This window comes from Eubalaena glacialis, chromosome 2 (genome assembly GCF_028564815.1).
Source record: "Eubalaena glacialis isolate mEubGla1 chromosome 2, mEubGla1.1.hap2.+ XY, whole genome shotgun sequence".
NCBI classification, from domain to species: Eukaryota; Metazoa; Chordata; class Mammalia; order Artiodactyla; family Balaenidae; genus Eubalaena; species Eubalaena glacialis.
The window spans coordinates 19902647-19925927 of record NC_083717.1 but is presented as its reverse complement, the minus strand read 5'-3'; the positions used below and the strand labels follow the sequence as shown (position 1 = coordinate 19925927).

The 23281-nt window shown below is 48.6% G+C and overlaps 1 protein-coding gene across 3 annotated transcripts in view; it reads left to right on the top strand.

Annotated features, from left to right (window-relative positions):
* CAMK1D (calcium/calmodulin dependent protein kinase ID) overlaps positions 1 to 22311 on the top strand; it is a 418443-nt gene extending 396132 nt beyond the window's left edge. For 2 of the 3 annotated variants that reach the window (XM_061179320.1, XM_061179340.1), the window contains 5 exons: positions 6832 to 6944; positions 8472 to 8550; positions 13687 to 13774; positions 14714 to 14831; positions 16467 to 22311. In XM_061179320.1, coding sequence (XP_061035303.1) covers positions 6832 to 6944; positions 8472 to 8550; positions 13687 to 13774; positions 14714 to 14831; positions 16467 to 16585 — 517 coding nt within the window. In that variant the 3' untranslated portion in view covers positions 16586 to 22311. Of the gene's footprint in view, positions 1 to 6831; positions 6945 to 8471; positions 8551 to 13686; positions 13775 to 14713; positions 14836 to 16466 lie in introns of all 3 variants that reach the window. The other variant, XM_061179330.1, reaches the window with a different exon arrangement.
* The last annotated feature ends 970 nt before the right edge of the window (positions 22312 to 23281 follow it).

Below are 23281 nucleotides of genomic sequence, written 5' to 3'. Positions count from 1 at the left end.
ATGGAGTTGGTGGGATGGAAAAGAGAAGAAGTGGTGATAAGGGTGGGCAGCTGGCATTTAGTGATTGTTGTGTGACAGGCGCTTTCAAATGTTATATCTTTTATCTGTATCCATCCATCAATCCATGTGTGTGTGTTCTATGTAATATAGATTAGTATATAGTGTATGTTATATATGTTATAATATCTCTCTATAAGGTGGGCCTCGTTATCCTCCTTTCACAAAGGAACCTGAGACCGGGAGACAATATATAATTTCCCCAAAGTCACTCCAGCAGGACTTGTTGGAGCCAGGATTTGAATCTGTGTCTTTATTTCTCTAAATCCCAGGCTGAGGAAACCACATCACGAAACTCCTCAGAAAGCAAAGTCAGTCCTCAGAGAACAGCAACACACCTTCCCTTGAAAAATCACTTCTCTCTTCACCTTCAGAGCCCTTCTTCCAGTTAGACTAAGGGGCGAGATCTGGGTTGCTGTTTCCTGATGATGATTCAGTCGTCAGTGTGGACTGTTGCTCTCAGATGCTTCTTATGTAAAATATTTGCAATATGTTTGGGCACTTAAGAAGCATATTTCAGGTGGTCAGAAAACTTGCTTAAACGTGTTACTTGATTTTGCAGTTACTCTGGGTCAGTGAGGCAGGCCTGAACTTCTGCCCAGCCCTGCCGAGTTCCACAGGGTCTGGACAGCAGATTTTCTATCCTCTGCATCCCCTTGCAGCTCTGTTGGGGAGCAAAGGGCTGAACAAAGGCTACTGGATGTGACCATATTGGGACTTGGTTGAGTGGAGACCCAGGTTCACTTTTCTCCGTCCTCCTTTCCCACCGACAGGCCACAGTGGTCCCAGGCATGCTCCTGCCATCTGTCTTTCCAGAAAGCAGGCTGGGGTGGAACATTAGGTGTTGATCTTCTAACTGTAAGGACACAACTGCCCAGAGCTGCTTCTCCAAGGGAGGACCATGTCCACTGAAAAGAGAAGTTTTAATTGCCAGGTGCCACAGTGACGTGTCGGGGCCACCCTCAGACCCACCCTTCCCCCTGTGTTCTCCACCACGGTTGACGGCAGCCCCCGTGTCCATGCTGGGGACCTGGGAGGCATCCTGGCCTTCCCTCTCCACATTGCTGACCACCTAATCTTCCCGGTTTTCCCTCTGAACTCTTTTGGAATCTGTTCCCCCGATCCAACTACCACCACCTGCGCTGTCCCAACCTTCCTTTGCCGGAGCACAGCTGCTAACTTGTCTTCTGCCTCAAAGCCACCTTCCTTGCAGCTGCAAAGCCAGTCGCCTGCCTGTATGGCTTCCCTGTCTACACCTTTATCCATTTATCCATCAGTGGACACACAGATTGTTTTCATGTCTTGGCCATAGTGAATAATGCTGCAGTGAACATGGGAGCATGCATATCTCTTCAAGGCACTGATTTCATTTCCTTTGGGAATATATCCAGAAGAGGGATTCCTGGATCACATGGTAGTTCCATTTTTAACTTTTTGAGAAACCTCCATAACCTTTTCCATACTGGCTGCACCATTTTGCATTCCCACCAACAGTGCACAAGAGTTCCATTTTCTCCACATCCCAACGCTTGTTAACTTCTATTTTTCTGATAATAGCCGTCCTAACAGGTGACATCTCATTGCCTACCAGCACTTCTGATACCAGCTCCTTCCCATCTTCTCTGTGTCTGCCTCTGGTACCAAAAGCCATAAGGAAAGGCAGAACCTTAAATCTGTAATTCAAAGGTCCAAAAAGTATGCAAGAACATAGAAGGTTGAGGTGAATTATGACAATAAAGTTACATAAAAGGGGAAAAGAGGTAACAACTGATCATTATTTGCAAATCTTTTCAGCAGGCGTCCATTTTTGTAGGGACTCATATACATGGCCGAGGGCAAACGAGGAGGAAGAACGTCCCTTAATGTAGCATAATTACCACAGTCAAGTCTCAGGACCTCTCAGCAGGAGCTCTCATGCTATCACAGCATTTCGTTTTCCAAGAATACCTGTGCCCTGGTGAATCAGCCATGGTTGGCCATGGCCAGTTTTCACATTCATTTATGTTAAAAGTGCTCTTCACGGAAAACCTTCTCCTTTATGAACCTTGTCTGCAAGACAAAAGTGGCATTTTAGATAAGCCACTGCATACTCTCTACAAACACAGGCCAGGTTGCCCCCAGCACCTGGCCCTGCATACTGGGTTCTTCTGGAGCGTCTGTCAGTGACACAGAGCATTGCTTTTTTACCACCTCCTGAGAGGGGTGAGGTACAGGAGGGAGGAGTCGGGGTAGGTGGGAACTTTGACAGCTACCTGGGCTGGGCAACGGTGGGCTAGCCTTCATCCATCATCCTTGTCTCTGTTTCAGAGCCCATCCAGGGGGCTCAACAGCCAACGATGAAGCCTCTTTTTCAAGAGCATCTTTGTTCATCGAAACATTTACCCAGGATCTGCCATGGGTAGACCCTGGGCTGGGCACTGAAAATCCAAAGACAAAAGTAAGACATAAGACATGGTCCTGCCTTAAGGAGCTTGTGGACAGGTCAGGGCAGCGTGCAGTGTAGGAAGTGTCACCACGGAGCTCTGTCCGCTGCCGTGGGGACACAGAGCAGGGCACCGACCCCACCTGGCAGCAGGGGACTGGGTCTTACTAGTAACACGGCAGCTGGTCTCCAGGGGTGTGCCAGAGTCGATGGAAGGGGCCAGGGGAGGGCAGCCCAGGTAGAGTGCATACCTTTACCTTGGTCCAGAAACAAAAAGTGCCCAGTGGGCAGCTAACCAACCCCAAGCATCTTAGCTACTAGACCCAGAGTGTGGGAAATGAGGTTGGGGAAGTAGCGTCCAGTCGCCAGATTCTGTTTGCAGATGAAGGGGCCGGTGGGCAAATGAAATGGCCTGCAGAGAGAATTCAAAGTCAAGACTGAAACATAAGATTCAGTTCTCAAGCCTCCTTCCCTTTAGTGAACAGGCAAAACAGTTAAGAACACAGACCCGGAATCAGACAGGTAGGGCTGGCGTCCTGACTTTCTGCAAGTTAGTTTCTCTGCCTTTACTTTTTTATTTTATTTTTTTTATATAAATTTATTTATTTTATTTATTTATTTTTGGCTGCGTTGGGTCTTCATTGCTGCGCAAGAGTTTCTCTAGTTGCGACAAGCATGGGCTGCTCTTAGTTGCTGTGCGTGGGCTTCTCATTGCGGTGGCTTCTCTTGTTGTGGAGCACGGACTCTAGGTGTGTGGGCTTCAGTAGTTGTGGCACTCAGGCTCAGTAGTTGTGGCTTGCGGGCTCTAGAGCGCAGGCTCAGTAGTTGTGGCGCACGGGCTTAGTTGGTCCGCGGCATGTGGGATCTTCCCGGACCAGGGCTCGAACCCGTGTCCTCTGCCTTGGCAGGCGGATTCTTAACCACTGCGCCACCAGGGAAGCCCCGTTTCTCTACCTTTAAAATGAGAATTGTTATGAGGGACTGTATACACGGCTCTGGTGTGAGGGGACCACAAGGAATAGCACCGGGACCTTGAGATTTACAGCAGCTGAGCCGTAAGCACCCTTAGACCCTCGGTGACTGGGGGAGGGAGAAAGCAGTTACCACACCCAAGGGAGTCTGGCAGAGTCCCCTCCCTTGAGAGCAGCACTGGCCCTCAGCCCAGGGGTGTAACCAGCCTGAGCGCTGGATGGGAAGGCTCAGGGCAACACTCACCCTGCCCTGACTTCCTCCTTCCTTCCTCATCTCCCCTGGGGCCCCCACTGGCCAATCCCCTACCAGATGCCAGAGAGTTCAACCCTCAGTCAACCCTCCGTACAGGTCAGCCTCCCGGGGACAGAGCAGAGCAGAGGGTGACTCTGAAGGACACAGGGAAGGTGTTGGGGAAGCACACCTTCGGGGGGAGTGAGGGGTTTTTTGTTTTCATTTTTTTGTATTTTTTAATATTTTTTTAATTTTATTTTTTTTAATCCTTTTTTTTGGCCGCACCACGCGGCATGCGGGATCTAGTTCCCCGACCAGGGATTGAACCCGTGCCCCCTGCAATGGAAATGCAGAGTCCCAACCACTGGACTGCCAGGGAAGTGCCTGGGAGAGTGAGGTTTAAGTGAGATAATACAGCAAAGCACCTTGGTGGAGTTTTTGACCCAAAATCAGTGCTCAGTTGAAGCTACACTAGAATTAGTAGTATGTTTGTGTAAGTGTGCCAAGGTAGATGAGATGGCAGACTAAGTAGCAAAGGGAAGACGGGAGGTGGGAGCATTCTCCCTAGATGGCCATCCTGAGACTGGGATGGACATGATGGATGAGCCCATGAAGGCGAGTTGCCTGTATTGGGCGTGACCATCTGTTATTGGGTTGTCAAGTTTAGATGTTATTCTGAACCATGGGCTTTTAGGCCTAGAACAATTGGGAGTGGCTTTATCGTCTTTGAGAACCCACAGTGAGATCATCTGTAGATTATTTAAATGGTTTGATAATGTAAAATATGAACACAGAGATGAAATCTGCAAATGGGTGGATCCAGGACCACGGAAGTCAGCATTCTGTATATGGAGATAGAAACAACTCAAAGTCATTTCTCCTAATTGAACCCACCACACAAACCTGCTCACGAAATAGCCTGACCAGGGAACTCTGTGAATCTTCTAGATCTGAGGAAGATTTTACAACTTCTCCTTGCCCTTCTGTTCTGTTTCAGCCCTTATTTAAAAATTTTCTTTCTTAATTTTAACTTAGTCCCCAAACTCCATCCGTTTCCTTTCCTTCCATCCTCAGTACAGACACGTAAACACAGTATTCTATACTCCCCCTCCCCCCAAAAAAGAGCTAAAACCAGAAGAAATCAGGATTACTTTAAGAAAATTGGCACAAGAAGATTAAATCTTTCTTGGAATTTTCTTGAAGATTTTTTTTCCTTGAAAAGAAGGCCAAACTGTAAAGTAAAACACAGTCCGTTGTTAATAAACAAAAACCTCACATATCTAAAATTTCATTATTTTCCGAGATGAACTAACATTTCGCCCTGTCTGCTTTTCCTAATATGCACATTTCATTTAGCCCAAATCCTCATTATGGGAAACATTTCCATATCCATCTCTCAGCTCCAGGCTTTCCTGGGTAGTGAAATATGTGCTTCGTGGTTTCAGAAGCACTGGCTCTTACTTCGCCAAAGGCAGCAAATCTTTAAAAATGAAATTTTCCAGGCACTTAGCCCCTAAATCAACCTTGTAGGGATAGATGATTCTGAATCTTATCAGCCCACAGAATGTCTCACAGCCTTTAAAAGTGTCATCGGCCGTTCCCCTGTGCAGCACGACCAGTGATGCTGTGTAGAGCGGCAGGAGCGGCTGAAAATTTGTACTAAAAGCTGTGTTTCGAACCTTCATTAAATTTCTTACTTGCTGGCAGCCTAAATCCCTCGAAGGCCTGGAGTCTGTTGATTCCCTTTCACTTGTTCTCATTAAACTGGTCTCTAGGCTGCAGCTGTGCTTTGAACAAAGTTGGGCTGCGTGGGAAGATTCAGGGCTCGTCTGGGGGCGGGACTCTCTCACCGTGGCTGCTGCCGCCCTGTAGGTTGTCTCGGGCCCGGAACCAAGTTCTGTGCCATCCAGCTTTGCGCTTGGCCTTCCAGAATCCAGCCTTGCCCTCTGCTCTGTCCGTCACTTATGGCCGCAGCCTCAATCTCACCCCTTCCCGATGTCCAGTCCCAACCAGAGGCTGCCCCTGCCTGCCCGCCGTGGGCCTCAAGCGTGGACCAGCCAAACAAATGGTGGGAGGAAGCATAGACCCACAGCATCTTAAAGCCAGAAAGAATATTAGGAATTTTCTAGTCTGGCCTCTTCGTGTTTAGATGAGGACATTTTGGTCCAGAAAATGTATCATTGGCCTTTAATGGTAAAGGTCATCTCAGAGTCCGTAGCAGACCTGGGAGTGAGAACCCACAGTTTCATGGCACGAATTGTATTTGGGGTATTTAACAAAAATTCCTACTTCTATTATGACTGTCAGTACCTCTAGAACTAGAAGTTTCTTGCACCAACATCCTAGTATCCTCTTTTTTTTTTCTTTCTTAAATGTTTCTTGGCCGTGCCATGTGGCTTGCAGGATCTTCGTTCCCCAACCAGGGATCAAACCCAGGCCCTCGGCAATGAAAGCGCCGAACCCTAACCACTGGACCACCAGGGAATTCCCATGATCTTTTAAAAATCAACTTTGAAACAGTTCAGTGGAAAAGGGTCATGGTATTAAAATTTATGTCAACTTCTGCTTATTGCATATTAATGGGCGAAACTGTAACCTTCCAAATACCTGAATTGGGCATGGTAGGGTGATACTCTGCAGTTTGGGGCCACTTGTGGCAATTGGGTGACTCAAGTGTATAAAATTTCCCTTTCTTCCTCTGATGATTTATTAAATCAAATGAACCTGGAAAGGTCTTGAAATGTATACCAAACATATATGTTGTTTGTTTCACTAACCCATCATCTATTAGGGACCGTATCCCAGGCAGTAAGATCGATAACGTTTGTACACAGAGGGTGGCCTGGTAGGTGCTCAGGGCGTGCAGGACTCTGGTGAATAACGAGCAAAGCATTAAGATGTGTTTGCCCTCAGTCGCCACCAGGGTTAACCCTTTCAGCTACCTGTGAAGTCACAATTTTACTTCTGTGCCACGTGCGCCCAGAGACCGTGTGGGTCCTTTGCTGAGACTGTGTCTGTAGCGCACACGGTGCAGGCTTCCTCCACTCCAGTGAAGACAGCTCTTCCTCCCAGGCAGGATGTCAAGCCACCACGTGGTGTTGGGTCCTCAGCCGGTTCAGATCCTCACAAGAGATCCTCTTGTCTTTCAGGCTCTGCGGCTACCCTCCTTTCTATGATGAAAATGACTCCAAGCTCTTCGAGCAGATTCTCAAGGCGGAATATGAGTTCGACTCCCCCTACTGGGACGACATCTCCGACTCCGGTAGGTCTCTCGGCTCCTGGTGGGCGGCTCCTGGGACCCCGACACCCAGCCCACCTGAGTCTCCAATAGTCCCTGGGGGCTCAGAACGGTCCTGAGGCTCCTGAGGCTGCTAGGCACTTAGACTTGACTTGAGAAGCGAGGAGAGGCTTGGGACATGTGTGGGACACGTGCCCCGAGCCAGGCTGAGGGATGGGGACTCACTCCTCCACCACTCCTGGCCATACCCTGATCTGGGTGCTCTGGAGTGAGACAGTGTTAGCTCGAGTTTATTGAGCTTACTTACTGTGTGCTGTGCACTCTAAACTCCGCACGTGTGCTAGTTCACCCAGTCCTCAGGACAGCCTATCAGGTGGGGATTACTATTAGCCCCATTTGACAGATGAGGAAACTGAGGCCCCGGAAGGTGAAATAACAGCTAGTAAGTGGCAGAGCTGGGGTTTGAACCCACGCCCTCACTCCAGAGCCCGAGTCTCAGCTACTGTGCCACACAAAACATTCCCAGGGAAGTTCACCATTTCCTCCTCAGGGATAAAAATCAAACCCAAGGCCCACGTAAGCGGATGAAATGTCTCCAGCCTCAGTTTCCTCCCTGACAAGATGAGGATGGTAATAATACCACTCCCACCCTGGTGGGTGGTGTAAGGATCACATGAAATAATGAATGAGCTATTCAAATATCACATTTTATTATTTGTGTTATTTCCTCCTAACTGGAAATGCCCTGCTTTCTTCCTCAATCTTCCAAAACCTGGGACCGGACTATAGTTCTCCAAGGCTTGCAGGAAAGAGCCACATGGGGAGTAGTTTACTTCTGAGTCAGGAAGGGTCCCAGCCGTCCCCCAGAAGTCCAGCCCTGTGGGCAGTGAGCTGCCAGACGCCACAAGGTGACAGATTTCCCACCTGGCACGTGTCATCTTCTGGTTCTGGGTCCCAACCTCTCATGTTCTCAGTGTCCTGCTCTGGGTCATACCTGGTCCTGGGCCTCCAAGGAGTTTTGCTTCCCCACCAGGGCACATCTCCTGTACCGTAATTTCCTGCTCACTGTTTGTAATCAGCCACGGGGGCTGCAGAGGGGGCTTCTGGAGGGCTGGGCATCCACAGTGGGCGCTCGGGCGACTTTGTTGAATCGGTGAGCTCTTAACTTGAGGACGTCCACAAAACAGCTCCCTAAGGCAGCAGTGAGCTGAGTGAGAGGCACCTGGCGGCAAAGATATTTCACCTTTTCCCTGAAACAAAGGTGCCACTAGCTGCCGGCAAGAAGGGACTTCGAGCTGGGAAGGCAGGGTCCCAGGCCTGGCTGGGCTGCCTCCTCGTTCACTGGGTCACCACTCAGAAACCCAAACCTTGGCTTCTCTTTTCCCCAGATGCTGGTACCACCTGCCTTTATGTCCCAGGTCCCGAGTGTCCATGGAAGGCTGGTCTCGTGTTTCCATGGTACCCTTGATACCCACAGAGGCACCCTGGTATCATATTGTCATATCTCAAGCCACATACTGACTCCCCCTCTTGTGCCTTCCTTTTGAACAGCAAAAGACTTCATTCGGAACCTGATGGAGAAAGATCCAAATAAAAGATACACATGCGAGCAGGCAGCTCGGCACCCGTGGTAAGAAGAATCACCCACTAGAGAGGCCGGTCAGCTGGGGCTTCGTTGTGAAAGCCACGGGTGAAGCTTGCATCCCATCTGGCCGGTGGCTTTCATCCTTTCCCCAAACCAATACTCGAGGACACAGTCTTCTGAAGGCACTAATGACAGATGCACAAAAGATAGCTGTAGCTTTTTCACTTCATGTGAAGTATTTTAGGATCATTTTTAGTGAAGGTAATTCCCAAAGGAGGCATTAAGAGTGGAGTTTTATTCCTTGAACTTATTACTCAGTTCGTAAATGAATTGAGGTCACATGTTCTTTTCCTTTTAAGATGCTTTTCAAGTTAGTGTTTCTTCACCTTCAGAGGGATGTATTGATAGTTTACGACACCGTGGACTACATTTCCTGCGGTGCCCTGAGGCCACCTTGTTTTTGTGCCACTTACTAGGGTTGAACCCAGTGACTTTGGGTTTATACTTCTCTGAGTCTGAATTTTCTCATCTTTAAAGTGAGAATAACAATACCTAGTTTACAGGATTGAAGTAAGCAGTGACTGAGATCGTGCACACACAGAAAGGGTTTAGTGCATCTGGCACGTACAATTGTGTCATTAAGCTCTTCTTATTAAAGCACCGTGAGCCTCCTTTTTGAAACAAAGGCCAGGAGTAGTAAAATAGCCGATACAATGCACAGACCCTTGACCTCAGGAGAAATCCCCCCCAGCCAGTCCTCTAGAACACTGTTCCCTGTTTATTCTACCGTCTCCTGCAGCATTTTCTCCCGATGCTCATATGCTGATTAACCTTCCAAAGGGGACCTGCCCAAGGTCCTTTCCTGACGAGTTTCACAGTATTTTAATGTATAATAACAGCCGTCATTTATCATCTGTGATGTCCCAGGCCCTGTGCTAATCATATTAAAATATCACCGCATTTTTTCCTTTATGATAATCCTGTAAGGTATATTTTTGTCTCCATTTCTGAGATAAGGAAATATAGGTAGAAAGATAAAGAAACTTAGCCAACAGGACACAACTAGCTAACAGCAAAGCCAGAAATGTTTCCAGGCAGAGCTGTCAGATTCCAAAAGATGCTCTTTACCCCAAACTGACAGGAGAAGGAAAGGGGAAGGAAGGAATTTTCTGAAAAGGAGGCAGTTTTGATTGTGTGTCAGCCTGATTTTTTTTTTTTTAATTTATTTATTTATTTTTGGCTGTGTTGGGTCTTCGTTTCTGTGCGAGGGCTTTCTCTAGTTGTGGCGAGCGGGGGCCACTCTTCATGGCGGTGCGTGGGCCTCTCACTGTCGCGGCCTCTCTTGTTGCGGAGCACAGGCTCCAGACGCGCAGGCTCAGTAGTTGTGGCTCACGGGCTTAGTTGCTCCGCGGCATGTGGGATCTTCCCAGACCAGGGCTCGAACCCGTGTCCCCTGCATTGGCAGGCAGATTCTCAACCACTGTGCCACCAGGGAAGCCCAGCCTGATATTTTTTTAATAAGTCACTTTGGATGATAGGTCAAAGTATGTGACAGTGAAGATATGAAAGTTTTTCTTATTTTATAAACAACAGTTGGCTCTTACAGCTGTATGAGACTTTTTCCCCAGTTTTACAGAGAGATAGTTGGCATGCAGCACTGTATAAGTTTAAGGTGTTAGAGCATAATAACTTGGCATCCATATATGTTGCAAGATGACTACCACAATAAGTTTACTTAATATCCATCGCCTAATATATTAGTTACAAAAAATTTTTTTCCTTGTGGCGAGAACTTTCAGGATTTACTCTTAACAACTTTCAAATATGCCATAAAGCAGTGTTAACCGTTGTCTCCCGGTTGTACATTACAACCCCAGTACTTATTTATCTTTCATGTAGGAGGCTTTTGAGGTTATCTTAGAGAGGAGGAAAATGACCTCAAAAGGAGGGAAGTGATTTGCTTCCTAGAACTTGTTCACTGGTCCAGCCTCACTCTGTGGAAGGCAGGAAGGCCAGTTACAACCTCAGCTCTCCTTCACCAGACATTTTTGAAAAAAAACAAAGAAGAGAAAGGTCAGTTTCACTGTGAGGGGCCTGGCAGAGGGGCAAGGTGGGCTCAGAATCAAGCAGGACTTCACGGAGATGCCAGCCTCGCGCTGTGAGAAGGCTGTCCCCGGGCCGTCCAGGGTGGGGCGGGGATCCCAGGCTGGGCCAGCCAGGGAGGCTTCAACTGTGCACCCTCCTCAGCGTTCATGGAGACCCCTCCCCTCCCCGGCTTCCAGCCAGCCAAGCTGTGGTGACCACAGGAACTGGGATGGATCCCAGGAGTTTGGGATGCACTCCAGGCATCACCAAGCCTGTTTTAAGCAAGTGACTAGAAAAGCGTACAATCAGATCCGTGCAGGTAGAACAGACTGTGTACAAAACACAAAAACACCAAAAGGCGAGGAGAAGAGTTTAATGATCTGTGTGTGGAGAAGAAGAGCCAGACAGGCCTGATGGAGCGTGATTGATATAAACGCCATGTCCTTTGTTAGTTTAGAGGCAAAAACTGGGAGGCGAGAGAGAGTCGGAGACCCAGATGAAATGGGGGTGCCTGTAGCTTTACGTGTGTGTGTGCGGATTCGTAAGGGAAGTCTTCTGTCTCCGGGGCGTTGTTCAGTTCCTAGGACAGTCAAGGTGACATCCAAGGTCGCTTCCAATGCTAAGATGCCATGCCTCCGGTTTTGTGGGTGAATGATGCTGGAGCTGGGAGTGCTGAGCATCCCACGTGATCCTTGTGAACTTCCTGGCTGTCGGGAGCAGCGGCGTGGTTGTGGTGCCTATTTTTTTTTTTTTTTAAGTCTTCTTCTCTCTTTCTTTCTTTTTTTTTTTTAACATCTTTATTGGAGTATAATTGCTTTACGTTGTTGTGTTAGTTGCTGCTGTAGAACAAAGTGAATCAGCTCTACGTATACGTACATCCCCACGCAGTGCCTGTTTGAGGAAGGTCGTGAGCTGTCATGAGCCGAGGTGGCTTTACCTCCAAGAAGAGTGTTTATCAGGGGCCTTTGGGCCACCGTCTGCCCCACTTGGTTCTTACCCAGCGGCAGCGCGCCCTGGCACTGCGGGAAGTGAGCACGGGACATTCCTAGAATAACTGAAAATTTGCATTTTCCTCCCCTCTCAGCCTTGCTCACCCACAGGGAAGGGAGTCTCCCTGACACCCCGACACCCGGCCTGTTTGGTTTGGAGCGGGCTCTGCCCCGCGTCGGTGCTCAGCCCGAGAATTCCGTCCTTCCTACCACTTCTGCCCCCTGGTTTCCAAGAAGGAGCCGACCACCACGAGGTGGAACTGGCCTTCTTTTCTGAGGATGCAGCTGTTACAAGCAGGAGGAAACACTCACGTGAGGCCTCCAGGAGAAGAGGCTTAATAACGACATCTCCCCAGCCTCCTCATCCCTTGGGTTTCGGGTGGATCTGCCCATTCACGTATTTCTCTTCACTGATGTGCGTCTGGGGAAAGCAGGCAATTGACAGTTGTTGGAAATGGAAACCTGACCGGCCTTGGTTCGTTTCTGAGTATCCTCTGAGCTGTGTATTTTCAGCCCTGCTGGGAAAACTAGAGGAGTCTATTTAGGGGGGTCTTGCTCTGAGCTGGGAATAGCAGACTGTACGGTATTCTAAACTTAGGCCCAGCCTGGCACAGACTTACCTTCCAGAGTCCACCAGCCATGTTTTCGGTTCCTAAAAGGAAAGGCTGGTGGTGGGAACATATTTTTTATCCAGGGCTGGTTTCCTATCTGAATAAGCCCTAAGCTTATTCCTCGCATGTCCTAAATTGGTTGAACACGGCAGTCTGTGCCCAGGCTGGTCTGTGTCCAGGGCCCTCGGAGTCTGGGACCTGACGGGCTCTGCCAGCCACCTGCCAGCCAGAAAGTATGGTCAGTGTCCCCGGCATCTGCCTGCCCCTTAACATTTCCGAGATCCAAGAAATTACTTCTGAGGTGTCAGGCATCAGCTCAGAATTGAATAGTTTGGTGCTAAAGGAAAGGGAAGATGGATGGATTCAAGCCCAGAAAAGACTGAGCAAAATGCAACTTCCTGTGAGATTGGGGGAGGCCAAGCGGTCAAATGTAGAGCGAGGGTGGTGTTGAGGTTGAGAAGGGATGTGAGGGAGAAGAATGGGCTGGAGGGACCCCCAGCTCATCAACGAGACTGGCGACTGTAAGCCCAGAGAGAAGAGGGAGGTGTAAGAATGGATGGGGGGAGAGGCGGGGTGGGAGAGAGAAGAGGTGTGATAAAGCAGAGGGAGGAAGAAATAGGATGAGGGGGGACTCTGAGGACAGGAGGTCAAAACTAAACCTCCCTTCCTCCCTGCTAATAGAAGGCTAAGGTCAAGCAAGAACTAGAGAAAAGATTGCCCAGTGTTGTAAAGGACCCAGTGGAAGGTAGCGGCGACATGGTCCTTGCGGTTCTGAGAACTTTTCTAGGAAATGCAAGAGTAGGTGTGCCAAGCAGGGCCGAGCTGAGGCTGGGAACCCTGTCACTGAGCACAGAGAAGGTGAGGGGCCCCGGGGGGAGGGAGGGGGAGTAGAACGTGGCGGAGCTTAGGTCAGCCGGGATGGAGCCAGAAGGGAGCAGTGGGGCCTGGGTGTGAGCAGGTCCATGGACCAGAGATCCTGGGGATGCCAGAGCGGGGCTTGGGGGAGGAAGCCGGGAGGAAGACCCTGGGTAGGGGTCTGGTGCTCAGACCAGGTGGGGGACCCGCTTGAGACCTCAGAGGTGAGACACGGCGGGTGGGAAGCTGGGGGAGGGGGAGAAGGAGGGGAGCTGAATTCAGGTTGTGTTGTCCTTGTGGGCTCTGATGTTGCAGGAATGGGGGTGAAAAGGGGAAGAAGGGGGAGCTGGGCAGAGTGGCCCACCATGAAGGTGCTGACCCATCCTGGAGGGGGTGCAGGGTACGGAGGTGGGACCGGGCTTGGAGTGCAGTGGTGGTGGGTCTTGGACATTCAGACAAGAGCTCTGGGGTGAAATAAGCAGCCTGGAGGGGCAGTGAGACGCCATCCTCTCAGCAAACCTGTGGGAGGGGACAGGACATGGCTTCCCCAGGAAAAAAGCTTGGGACCCAGTGTCAGACGCTCCCCCCCCCCCCCGCCGCCAAGAAACCCTCTTGAAGAAGCATCTTTGCCTCCGTTTCAGGATCGCTGGTGACACAGCCCTCAGCAAAAACATCCACGAGTCGGTCAGCGCCCAGATCCGGAAGAACTTCGCCAAAAGCAAGTGGAGAGTAAGTCCTGTGTTGCCTACATTCCCACTGAACTTAACCACTCAAACGAAACTGGCCCTACAGTTCAAGCATTTTTTATTTCTAAGTGTTACTGTCCCCCAAGTTTGATGAGAATCCCCAGAACCTCACCCAAATGTGTGCTAATTTTAACCGATAAGGATTAAGACTTGACGAGAGCATCGTGGTGTGAGAGGGATAAAGTGTATGATTTAATATCTCCCCTCTGTGATCCAAAAATAGCAATATTGCCAGCTTTTCCTCATTTGCTGTTTCTTAAGAACATAATCCCTGTTGTCTTCCTTCACTTTGCTGGAACTTTGAAGGGTTGACTATTATTAAAGTGACATAAAAAGGGGGAAAAAAACCCCAGGAAATCTCAGTTGAACTCATCAATACATTCTGGTAAAAATGTGATGGATTTAAACCATTACCCTATGTTCTCATAGCATGGGTAATTAAGAGCTGGCTGTTTTTGCACGAGAGCCAACAGCTAGAGACTACACAGACAGTAGTTCCACTGACCTACTTTATTCACAGGAAATGCTATTATTTAGGACAAAACACCAATAATCAGAAAATTAAAACTCTTAAAATATATTTTAAGGTACTCTATTATTATAATACACCTTTTGTTCTAGAAGTCATTCTCTTAAATTATGGAGAGAATTGGCTTACGTTTACTCTATATTCTACGGTATTAATGTCAGAAGAAAAATACTCTTTTCATCTCCAAAATATATTTTCTTGGGGGGGAGAGGGTCAAATGATGAATGTACTTTTGGAAGAAGAGGCAACATCAGTTTCCTTTCTAGTGGATCATGAGACCGTTTTCAGAAGTTTGAACTGCTTAGGGTAACAGGATAAATGATAGGAGACAGTCTCGGTCTTTTCTAATTAGCTGGAATATTTTGTCTGCTTTTCCCCTTTCTTAAATTTCAGCAAGCGTTTAATGCCACGGCCGTCGTGAGACATATGAGAAAACTACATCTTGGCAGCAGCCTGGACAGTTCAAATGCAAGTGTTTCGAGCAGCCTCAGTCTGGCCAGCCAAAAAGATTGTGCGTATGTAGCAAAAACAGAACTTTCCAACTGGCGTTTGAGATAAATCTAGTAGGGAGAGAGGGGGACTCTCGTTTGCTGAGTAGCTACTGTCTGTCGGGGTCTGTTAATACTTGATCTTATTTAATACTCCCAACAATCCTATTCACTATTTTTTAAATATTTTTTCAAATTTAGTTATTTCATATTTCTACAACCGTAGCTACTGTTGTTTCCATTTATAAGAAATCTGAGGCTCAAGTCCCACACAGCCACGTGTGTGTGGACAAAAGCCCGACACTTTCTGATCCACCTCCTTATGTTCTGATTTGCTTCTCATTGGGCATCACCCTTAGGGACTGAGGAAGGGATGGCAGAGACTCATATGACAGTCTGATCTCATTGACTTTTAAAATGTATTTTCATTTTTTTTTTTCTGATAATCATTTGAGCTAATTTATACGAAGTGCGTTGGCTTTGGGATCAAAGTAATAGTACTGTTTCATTGTCCTTCATCTGTGCGTGGGATAGTACATCACGGGGGACACACTCACACCCTCCTTATTTTTCTCTCCCACTCCCTGCTCTGTATATTTCTCTTAATCTCATACTAGGCCTTTCCACGGGCTCCTCTGCACTGCAGAGCAGTTGCCTTGATCGTCCCTGTAGGCCTTCATTTCCATAATCATTGAGACCCTTCAGTTTGGTCTCACTCTGAGCATCACACTCCTTCCTGTTTGCCTCAGAAAAGGTTCCCTTCCTCTTTAAATAGCCCTCCCACCTCATTCCGGAATGTCCAGCCCTTAAGTTTTCCCGGAAATCTCCATGAGCGTCCCCTGACACAATTGCACGCTGCTTTAGACCCACATTTACGTCTCAGGGCAAATCCTTTCCACCCTCTGGTCAGAGGAAACCCCACAATCTATCGTTTACTTGAAGATTCAGACAGTGGCTCTGACAGCAAAGCCATCTTAGCGATTTACTTTATGGCTATCTCTATGTTCGAGCCCACAGAGTTCATGGTGACGGGGGTGAGGGGTGTACTGCGGCAGCTAGGAAGATCATCCCCACGTGAGAACATTCTGATGCCAACACATTTGCTTGGGGAGCATTGGAGGTGCAGCCCGTGAGGAATTTTTCTAGGCCAGGGGGCTGCCGAGTTCACACAGGACTCAATCAGCAGCCCCGTTTCAATGTGCCCTATGTCACAAACGCTTCTTAGCCAAGAGTCCAGACCACACACCAAGCTGGGGTCAGAAGGGGGTATCACATTCTTTATTCATTCTTAAAATCCCTGCTTCTCAGCGCCCTTGTAAGAAATAAACAGTTCTTATAAGGACGGTATATATTCAATACCTAGCCCAATGCCTAGTATGTAGTTAAGTGTTCAATAAATGGAACCTATCATACTATGGTGGCTAAACCATGTTGTATCCAAGTACAAAGCAGTTATCATTATTATAATGAAACAAGGAGGGAAGACCTGGGTCTAAGAAGAATTTGGATACATTGCAAATGTTTTCCTGTGGATAGGGAAAAATTTGGAGTCAAGTGCATAAAAGTTTGTCCCCCGCCACAAACCCTTGCAGCGGGAAGAGGGAGTGAGTAGATCCTTCTGAAGCTTTGCACTTCTTGTGTCCGCTGTCCCCCTGCAGGTCTGGCACCCTCCACGCTCTGTAGTTTCATGTCCTCTTCATCAGGGGTCTCAGGAGTGGGAGCGGATCGGAGACCGAGGCCCACCACTGTGACGACAGTGCACTCTGGAAGCAAGTGACCGGCCCTACAGGTGGGGCCCAGGGGGTGAGGCCAGGGAAGGGGGCCGCCAGGGGCCCCCAGCACCACCAGCCACTCCAGAGCGATCCCACCTTGCACGGTGCGCCTCCCTGCATAGGACTGGAAGACAGAAGTTTTTTACGGCCATATTTTATACTGCAATTCTGAAGTGTTCATTTCTCACAAACTGTACTGACTCAAGGGAGCTGATTTAATAGGATCTGGTGCTGTACATACGAATCTCGCAAAGCTCTAACAGAACGGACTTTCTTAGTTCCTCTCCCTAAGCCCTGTCGTTTCCGATCTTCTCAGTAGAGGTAACCGTCTATGTTGTATTTTTTCATTCATAACAAAAAAAGGTTTCAACTGGATTATTTAAGTATCGGTAAATATTGTGCATTAGGGTTTTTTTTTTTCCTTTTAAGAAATATGTCCTTTTGAGCTATACTTCTTACTTCCGTGCCCTGTACCTTTTGCTTGTCAGTAGTAGAATTTTATGTTAACCTTTAAGAGATTTTTTTTTCTTCCGAAGGGAATTTAAAAGTACTTTTTAAAATTCTAATAAGAGGATCAATCAAGAATCTGTCTCCGAGGTGAAGAGTGCACTTTACTTCAGTTCCTTCTCCTTCTCTCCCCTTCTTCCTCGGAGGGGCAGTTTTCTGAGAAGACAACTCAGCCCTTCTGCAGCCTGTCTTCTCCCCGGGGGTGCGGGCACCGTGGGAGGGAACCTGCAGAAAACCTTGCCTGGCAGCTCCTCCAGCAAAGCCCTCTCCAGCTGGAGACCCTGGGGCCTCTTGCCGTCAGCGGTCAGAAATGAAGGAGCCTGCTCTCCCAAGACGAAAGGCTAGACTTGCTGTGAAGGAGATGACCCCCACTCCCCCAGCAAAGATTTAAGAGCCTCCCTGGCCGAAGGAGCACGATGCCATTTTGTTTGGAGTGAATTTCCCACACAGCTCTCTTTTCTCACGAGGGGAGTGACGGCGTGGAAGCCCTGCTCTCAGCTATGCAGTTTTAAAATTAATCTCTCTGTTTTTTAAAAATGCATTTCTAATCTTACAACTGAAAATGGCCTCCAGCTTACACCAGTTGTTTCTGCAAATGTTTACGCTGTTCTTAGAGGCTGATCCAGAAGGGAGGAGAGGGAAATGGCCTTGGAAAAGACTCCATTTATCTGGGGTGGTTAAGGAGAGGTGACCTTCCCAGCAAGCAGGACAGTGGCCACTGCAGTGATGGCCAGAGACCACCCGAGCCAGGCCTAACCAGCGCTGAAAGCCATCCTTCTGACCAAGGGAATCCCCAAACCAAAGACCTGTGATGGTGGGGTCACCAAAGGTCCCAGTTTGCCCAGGACTGAAGGATTTCCTGGGATGTAGGACTTTCAAACCAGCAACGTCCGGGGACCACTGGGCCACATTGTTCACCCACGTGGTGGATCGGTGTGCAGGATAGAGCGAGCACAGCATGAAACCCAGGGAAAAGCGCTTCTCCAGGAGGCTTCAAGGATGCTGTCTTGAAGAGGCGAGCAGGTGGCTCCAAATGCCCACTTTGCAGAAGCACCCCCTCGGCCCTTGTGCCCATGTGATACCTTGAGTCTGCATCGCACAGTCAGCCTCGAGCCCGCAGTGGGTCCCTGTTCATCTGCCTGATGGTCCAGTGACTTTCCCAGCTGTTGTCCTCATGCCCTTCTCCCACAGTTGACCAGACACAGTGGATCCTGTAGGCCAAGCCATCTTTGGCACTTCTGCACCTTGGCCTAGGTCCAGGCGGAATGTTCAGTGATGCCCCGCATCACACACACAGTGTTATGAGGCTCAGCACTCCATTCTGCTTCCTTTAGGAGGGCAGTGCAGGTGTGCAGGAGAGCAGCCAGAAAGACAGACATCTGGTCTACCCCGTGTCCACTGTGTCGTAGGCACTCGGCCCCTTGACAGGATTCCTGCTTGGCGTCTGCCACATCAGTATCCAGTGTGAAAACCAAGCTATTACTCTTCAAAATTTGTAAAAAGCCTGGAAATAAAACGACAGTAGACCCGGTTAAGAAGCAAGTGGTGCGTGAGTTGGAGGACAGTAGCCAGAATATTATAAACAATAGCAGAAAACTGAGGCATCTCTCCCAGGGGTTTATTTGAACGTTGCTTACCAACAAGCGTAATGGAAGATTCAAGTTTCGACAGTATAAGAAAACAAGGAACTAGGGAATTCCCTGGCAGTCCAGTGGTAAAGACTCTGTGCTTCCAGTGCAGGGGGCATGGGTTCGATCCCTGGTCGGGGAACTAAGATCCCACGTGCCTCGTGGCGTGGCCAAAAAAAACAAAAACGAAAAACAAAAAAAAGAAAACAAGGAACTAGATGTTATGGGGGAGGGGTGATAATTTGCCTGACTTTGATACTTAGAACGTGTGCCTGAATAGTTATCAGCTCCTTGTACTGTGTGCTATATGCAGTCATTTGCACTTGGAAAGCAACATCTGAAGCCAAATTTATTGATGATAAATTATTTTCTGGAGCTGATGTGTGGGGTGCATGTTCTGTGCAATTAGCTTGAAAGTATGTCTTACCTGGAAAGTGCAGAAGAGCTGAGAGATGGGCCGGACCCCCTCTTTGCAGTTGGGGGTCTGCTCTTGGCCATGGTTGGCCTGTAACACGTCAGGAGATGGTGACTGTTTCAGCCCAAAAGTAGACTCTGTTGAACTTGACATCAAGTGAGTCTCTACTGTCTGGATGCGTGTATTCCCATTGTTTTAGGAGGAGGAGAAAATACTGATAACTTCCATGTAGAACTTCTGCTCTGTTGAGAGAGCCTTAGTGGTAAAAGAATGGAGGTTCTCTTTCAACCGTATTTAGTATTATTTACACTTTATGACAACATGGGACGAGAGCTCAGAATGTGCCTTTTGGTAACGCCTGCCAAGTGGAGTGGCAAAGTCCTAGGACCCTCACTGATGTCAAATTCCACCGACGAAGCTGAGCATTTCATACGGGCCCCCAGCTTACACACCCCCTGGAGGCCAGTGTGTGCAGCTGAGGCTAATGGTGGACCATGGACCTCATCACAGTCTGCCTTCCAACCACCCCGCCCCCCAGTTTGGTCTCTTCACCTCCTCAGAGCAAGTGGACTGTTTTTGTCATTTGAAAGAGTGTCCTCAAATGGTCTTGCCCTCAGCTGCCTGTCTGTCCCCCTTCGCTTCCCTGATCTTCATCTCATCCGTGAGGCCAGCAGGGAGACTAGCATTTGTCTGAAACAGAGAGCGTGCGCCCGCATGTGGCCCCAACAGACCTCTGAGAAGGTCCCAGCTCTCCAGCCAGCTCTTAGCATAGCATCCAGGGAACTGGGCAGTCAGGCTTGGGGTTAACCAGGCAAGGCTCTGGCACTTAGGGAGCATGAGCTGGTGAAGAAAGGCATTTGGCATTTGACCCCCAGACTCAGTTTACCTGCCCATCACTAACCTCATCCTGTTCATTTGTCTCCCTTGGTGTCCAGCAGATCCTGGGTGAATTGTGACTGGGAGAGGGGGACCTCCCCCCTTTAGAACAAAGGCCAAAAACACCAGGGACAGAGGGAGGGAACCCAAGGGAGGGACCCCTCCTGAAAAGGGGGATTGACCCTCTCTCTGGAGGAGTGACAGCTTAATCTGATGAACGCCCTGGGGTTTGACATTTTGTGAGCAATTTTAAACAGAAAAGACCGTATCCCAGTGGAGATAACTCCGTATTTTAAGGCTTTGGCCACCGTGGCCCCCTGGCCCACCCAGAGCCTGGGCTGGTGTTGATTCTTCACCCTGGAGAAGCCACCCTGGAACCATCGCTCCAGGGTTGAGGGCAGGAGAAGGAGGGTATGGCCTCTGTGCTTTGCCTGCAACACTCATGACTTCTCGACTTCATATGATTTCCACAAGCTCACTGCTGGGTTTCCTCTGGATGTGAGAAGGAACAGCAGGGTGCAGCAAAGGGCAGCTCCTCCCATTTCCATAAACAGAAATAAGATGTACTCTTTCCCAGGGTTGCACAGTCACTTCTGGCAAAAGGAATGAAAGTCCTCCGATTCAACCGATGCACGAAACCTTTGCATGTTCTTCTGAAACAATACTGCTTCCCGTTCTGTCCACTCACACTCTGCAGAGTTGGCCTTTTTTTCCTTAAACACATTCCAGACCAAACACTGTTCAGTTTGTTTAAAGAAAAATGTATATACCTGTATGTAACCCACCACTCTTTGCGGGGGGCAGGGGGCTGGTCGTAGGTTGGGGCTTCAGGCGTACCTGACATTGGCCAAAAAGTGTTCCAATCCTTTGGTTTTCAGAACTGAAAATGTTGCGATAGGAAAACTGAATTGGGCAGATTTCTAAAAGGGGAACTTAATTCACAGAGATGCCAAGAAAACTAGTCTGCAGATGAGATAGCTTGGAAACCTCTACACTGGACAGCAGGCAGGGAGGAGAAAGAGGAAGATAGAGGCCCAAGCCCCCTTCAGCCCCAGCCTCCGTTGTGGTCCCAGTGCATCGTGATCTGCAGCCTGGGCGTGGGTACAGGAGCCCAGCCCCACTGTGAAGTGGGCCCTGCATGCTGGCCACGGCCTGGCCCGCCTCCTGCTCTGCGCCGAATCAGACAGCAAGGAACATCAGCCCTTCCCGCCTTCCCTGCCACCTGCAGCAGGAGCAGCTGGGCTTGGGACTCCGGGGGCCTCTGCTTCTGCAAATCCAAAGGCTGTGCATTTGGCAGCCAACCCCACAGCATGTGGCTGCCAGGTCTGGTTTCGTGGACAAAGTGTGGAATGGCTTCTCAGTGTCTGAATCTCTCTACACCAAAGGGACTAACTATTGCATTTCCCCCTTTGTACCAATGCCGCTTCTGCATTCGCCACATCCATTTTTAATCTTTTGGTCTCCAGAAAACTTCTCATACGATGATTATGTCTTCTGATGATTTACCAACTTATTTTACTTCAAGGTGATTTTATTTTCTTATGGACAGGAAAAAAGAAAATGAAAGGAGTGTTTGAGGCTTTAGTCATAGGGATAAGATATGACCAGGGACTCAAAAGCCCCAAACACTAGATAAATTACTTCTCAAAGGAAAACCTTAATCTGGACAGACTGAGGTTCCTGGGCCCTCATGGTAGCCTTGCACTTGAGGGAGGAGGAGTGCTGGGGCAGGACTGGCAGCGGTTTGGACATTTTACAAAAACAAAACCATTTTGACAGCGACAAAAATGCTGCAACCTTGCAGCAGCATCTTTGTTTTGCAAGACAGGTGGCATGTTTCAGAGGACATTTCTCTTAGCCCCACGATCAGGTTGGAAGACATGAAAGGTACATTCTGTCCAGCATAAAATTGGGAACAATTTCTAAATAGGCTCTGGTCACCACACATAATGTCATAGTCCTTCTTGCAGCTCTCCCAACAGTGAGCACGTTTTCCAGAAGCTTATGACGTCAAACCCAGGAATGTCCCTGTGTCTATTATTACCAGGCTTGCAATTGGTTTGATTTTTCCATAAAACCATGCTTGTCCAAAAGAAGGGAAACTGTGCATTTATTCCATGCATGTAATAAACTCTGCAAGAAATTTACCCCACATAGGTTTGCGGCACTGCAAAATTGTTAATGGGCCTGTGTAGCAAATGATTCTCTGCCTTGACAATCATGTACACATATCAAGATTTCTATCATAATGACAACGAGATTGATGACTTCTTGTTTTCCTCCAATAAAGAATTAATCACCTTCAGATGTATGTGGTTTGTTTCCTCCATAAGAAGCAGGACTGGGGTGTTTCAACAGCTCTCTCTTTCCTCCTGTCTCTGAAGTTTGGATTTGAAGGAAGGAGTTTGAATTGAGCCCCTGGAAACTCATAAAGTCCCCTAAATACTTTATCACCAGCCCGATGGGCTGGGATGCCAGGATGGGGGCAGGGCGCGCACATCGTGGCATTGAGGTTTGTGGTGGGCGCTCAGGCTCCCCCGCTTTTCCTTGCCACTGCAGAAGGTGGCTAGAGGCAGGCCCAGAAACCCAGATCAGGTTAACTAGATATTCTTGGGTTGTTTGGAGGAAAAGCCAACACTGATTTCCAGGAAAACGTCTCTGAGTAGCACTCGCCCACACGCATCCATCCTCAGCACCGCCTTGGAATTCTTGGTGCCCAAAGGAAGATTCTTTGCTGATCACGTTACCAAAAGTGGGGTCCAGCTGCTCGTCACTCAAAAGTCGATAAAGAGGCAAGGTTGGTGGAAAGGACAGTTTGCTTGGTTTTGGATGCTGGCACCCGGGTTGCGGGGGGAGGGGACACCTGTCCAAAGGCCGACTCCCCCACCTCCCCGCCCCGGACAATCGGGGGGCAAGAGCTTTTACAGGCAGAGGGAGGGGGCTACGTGTAGAAATAGCACAGTCAGCTCTGACCGTCATCTTGAAATTGGTCATCGGTGGTCTGACCAGCATCATCTTGATTGTTTTAAGTACAGTTAGTCTTCAGTTCCAAGGTCAGTTTGTTCCCACTTCTTGAGGCCAGTTCTCAGAACTGTGGCAGCTTACGTCATGGCTACAGTCTGGTCATCATGTAGTTAACTTCTTCCACCTGGTGGGGCTTTCAGTATCTACAAGACAGCTCACAGGATATGGCTCAGAATATAGCCCTTGAGGAGGAACCAAAGGTCCTTGACTTTGCTTAATGACTAAACTATTATTATTTGGTCTTCTTTGAT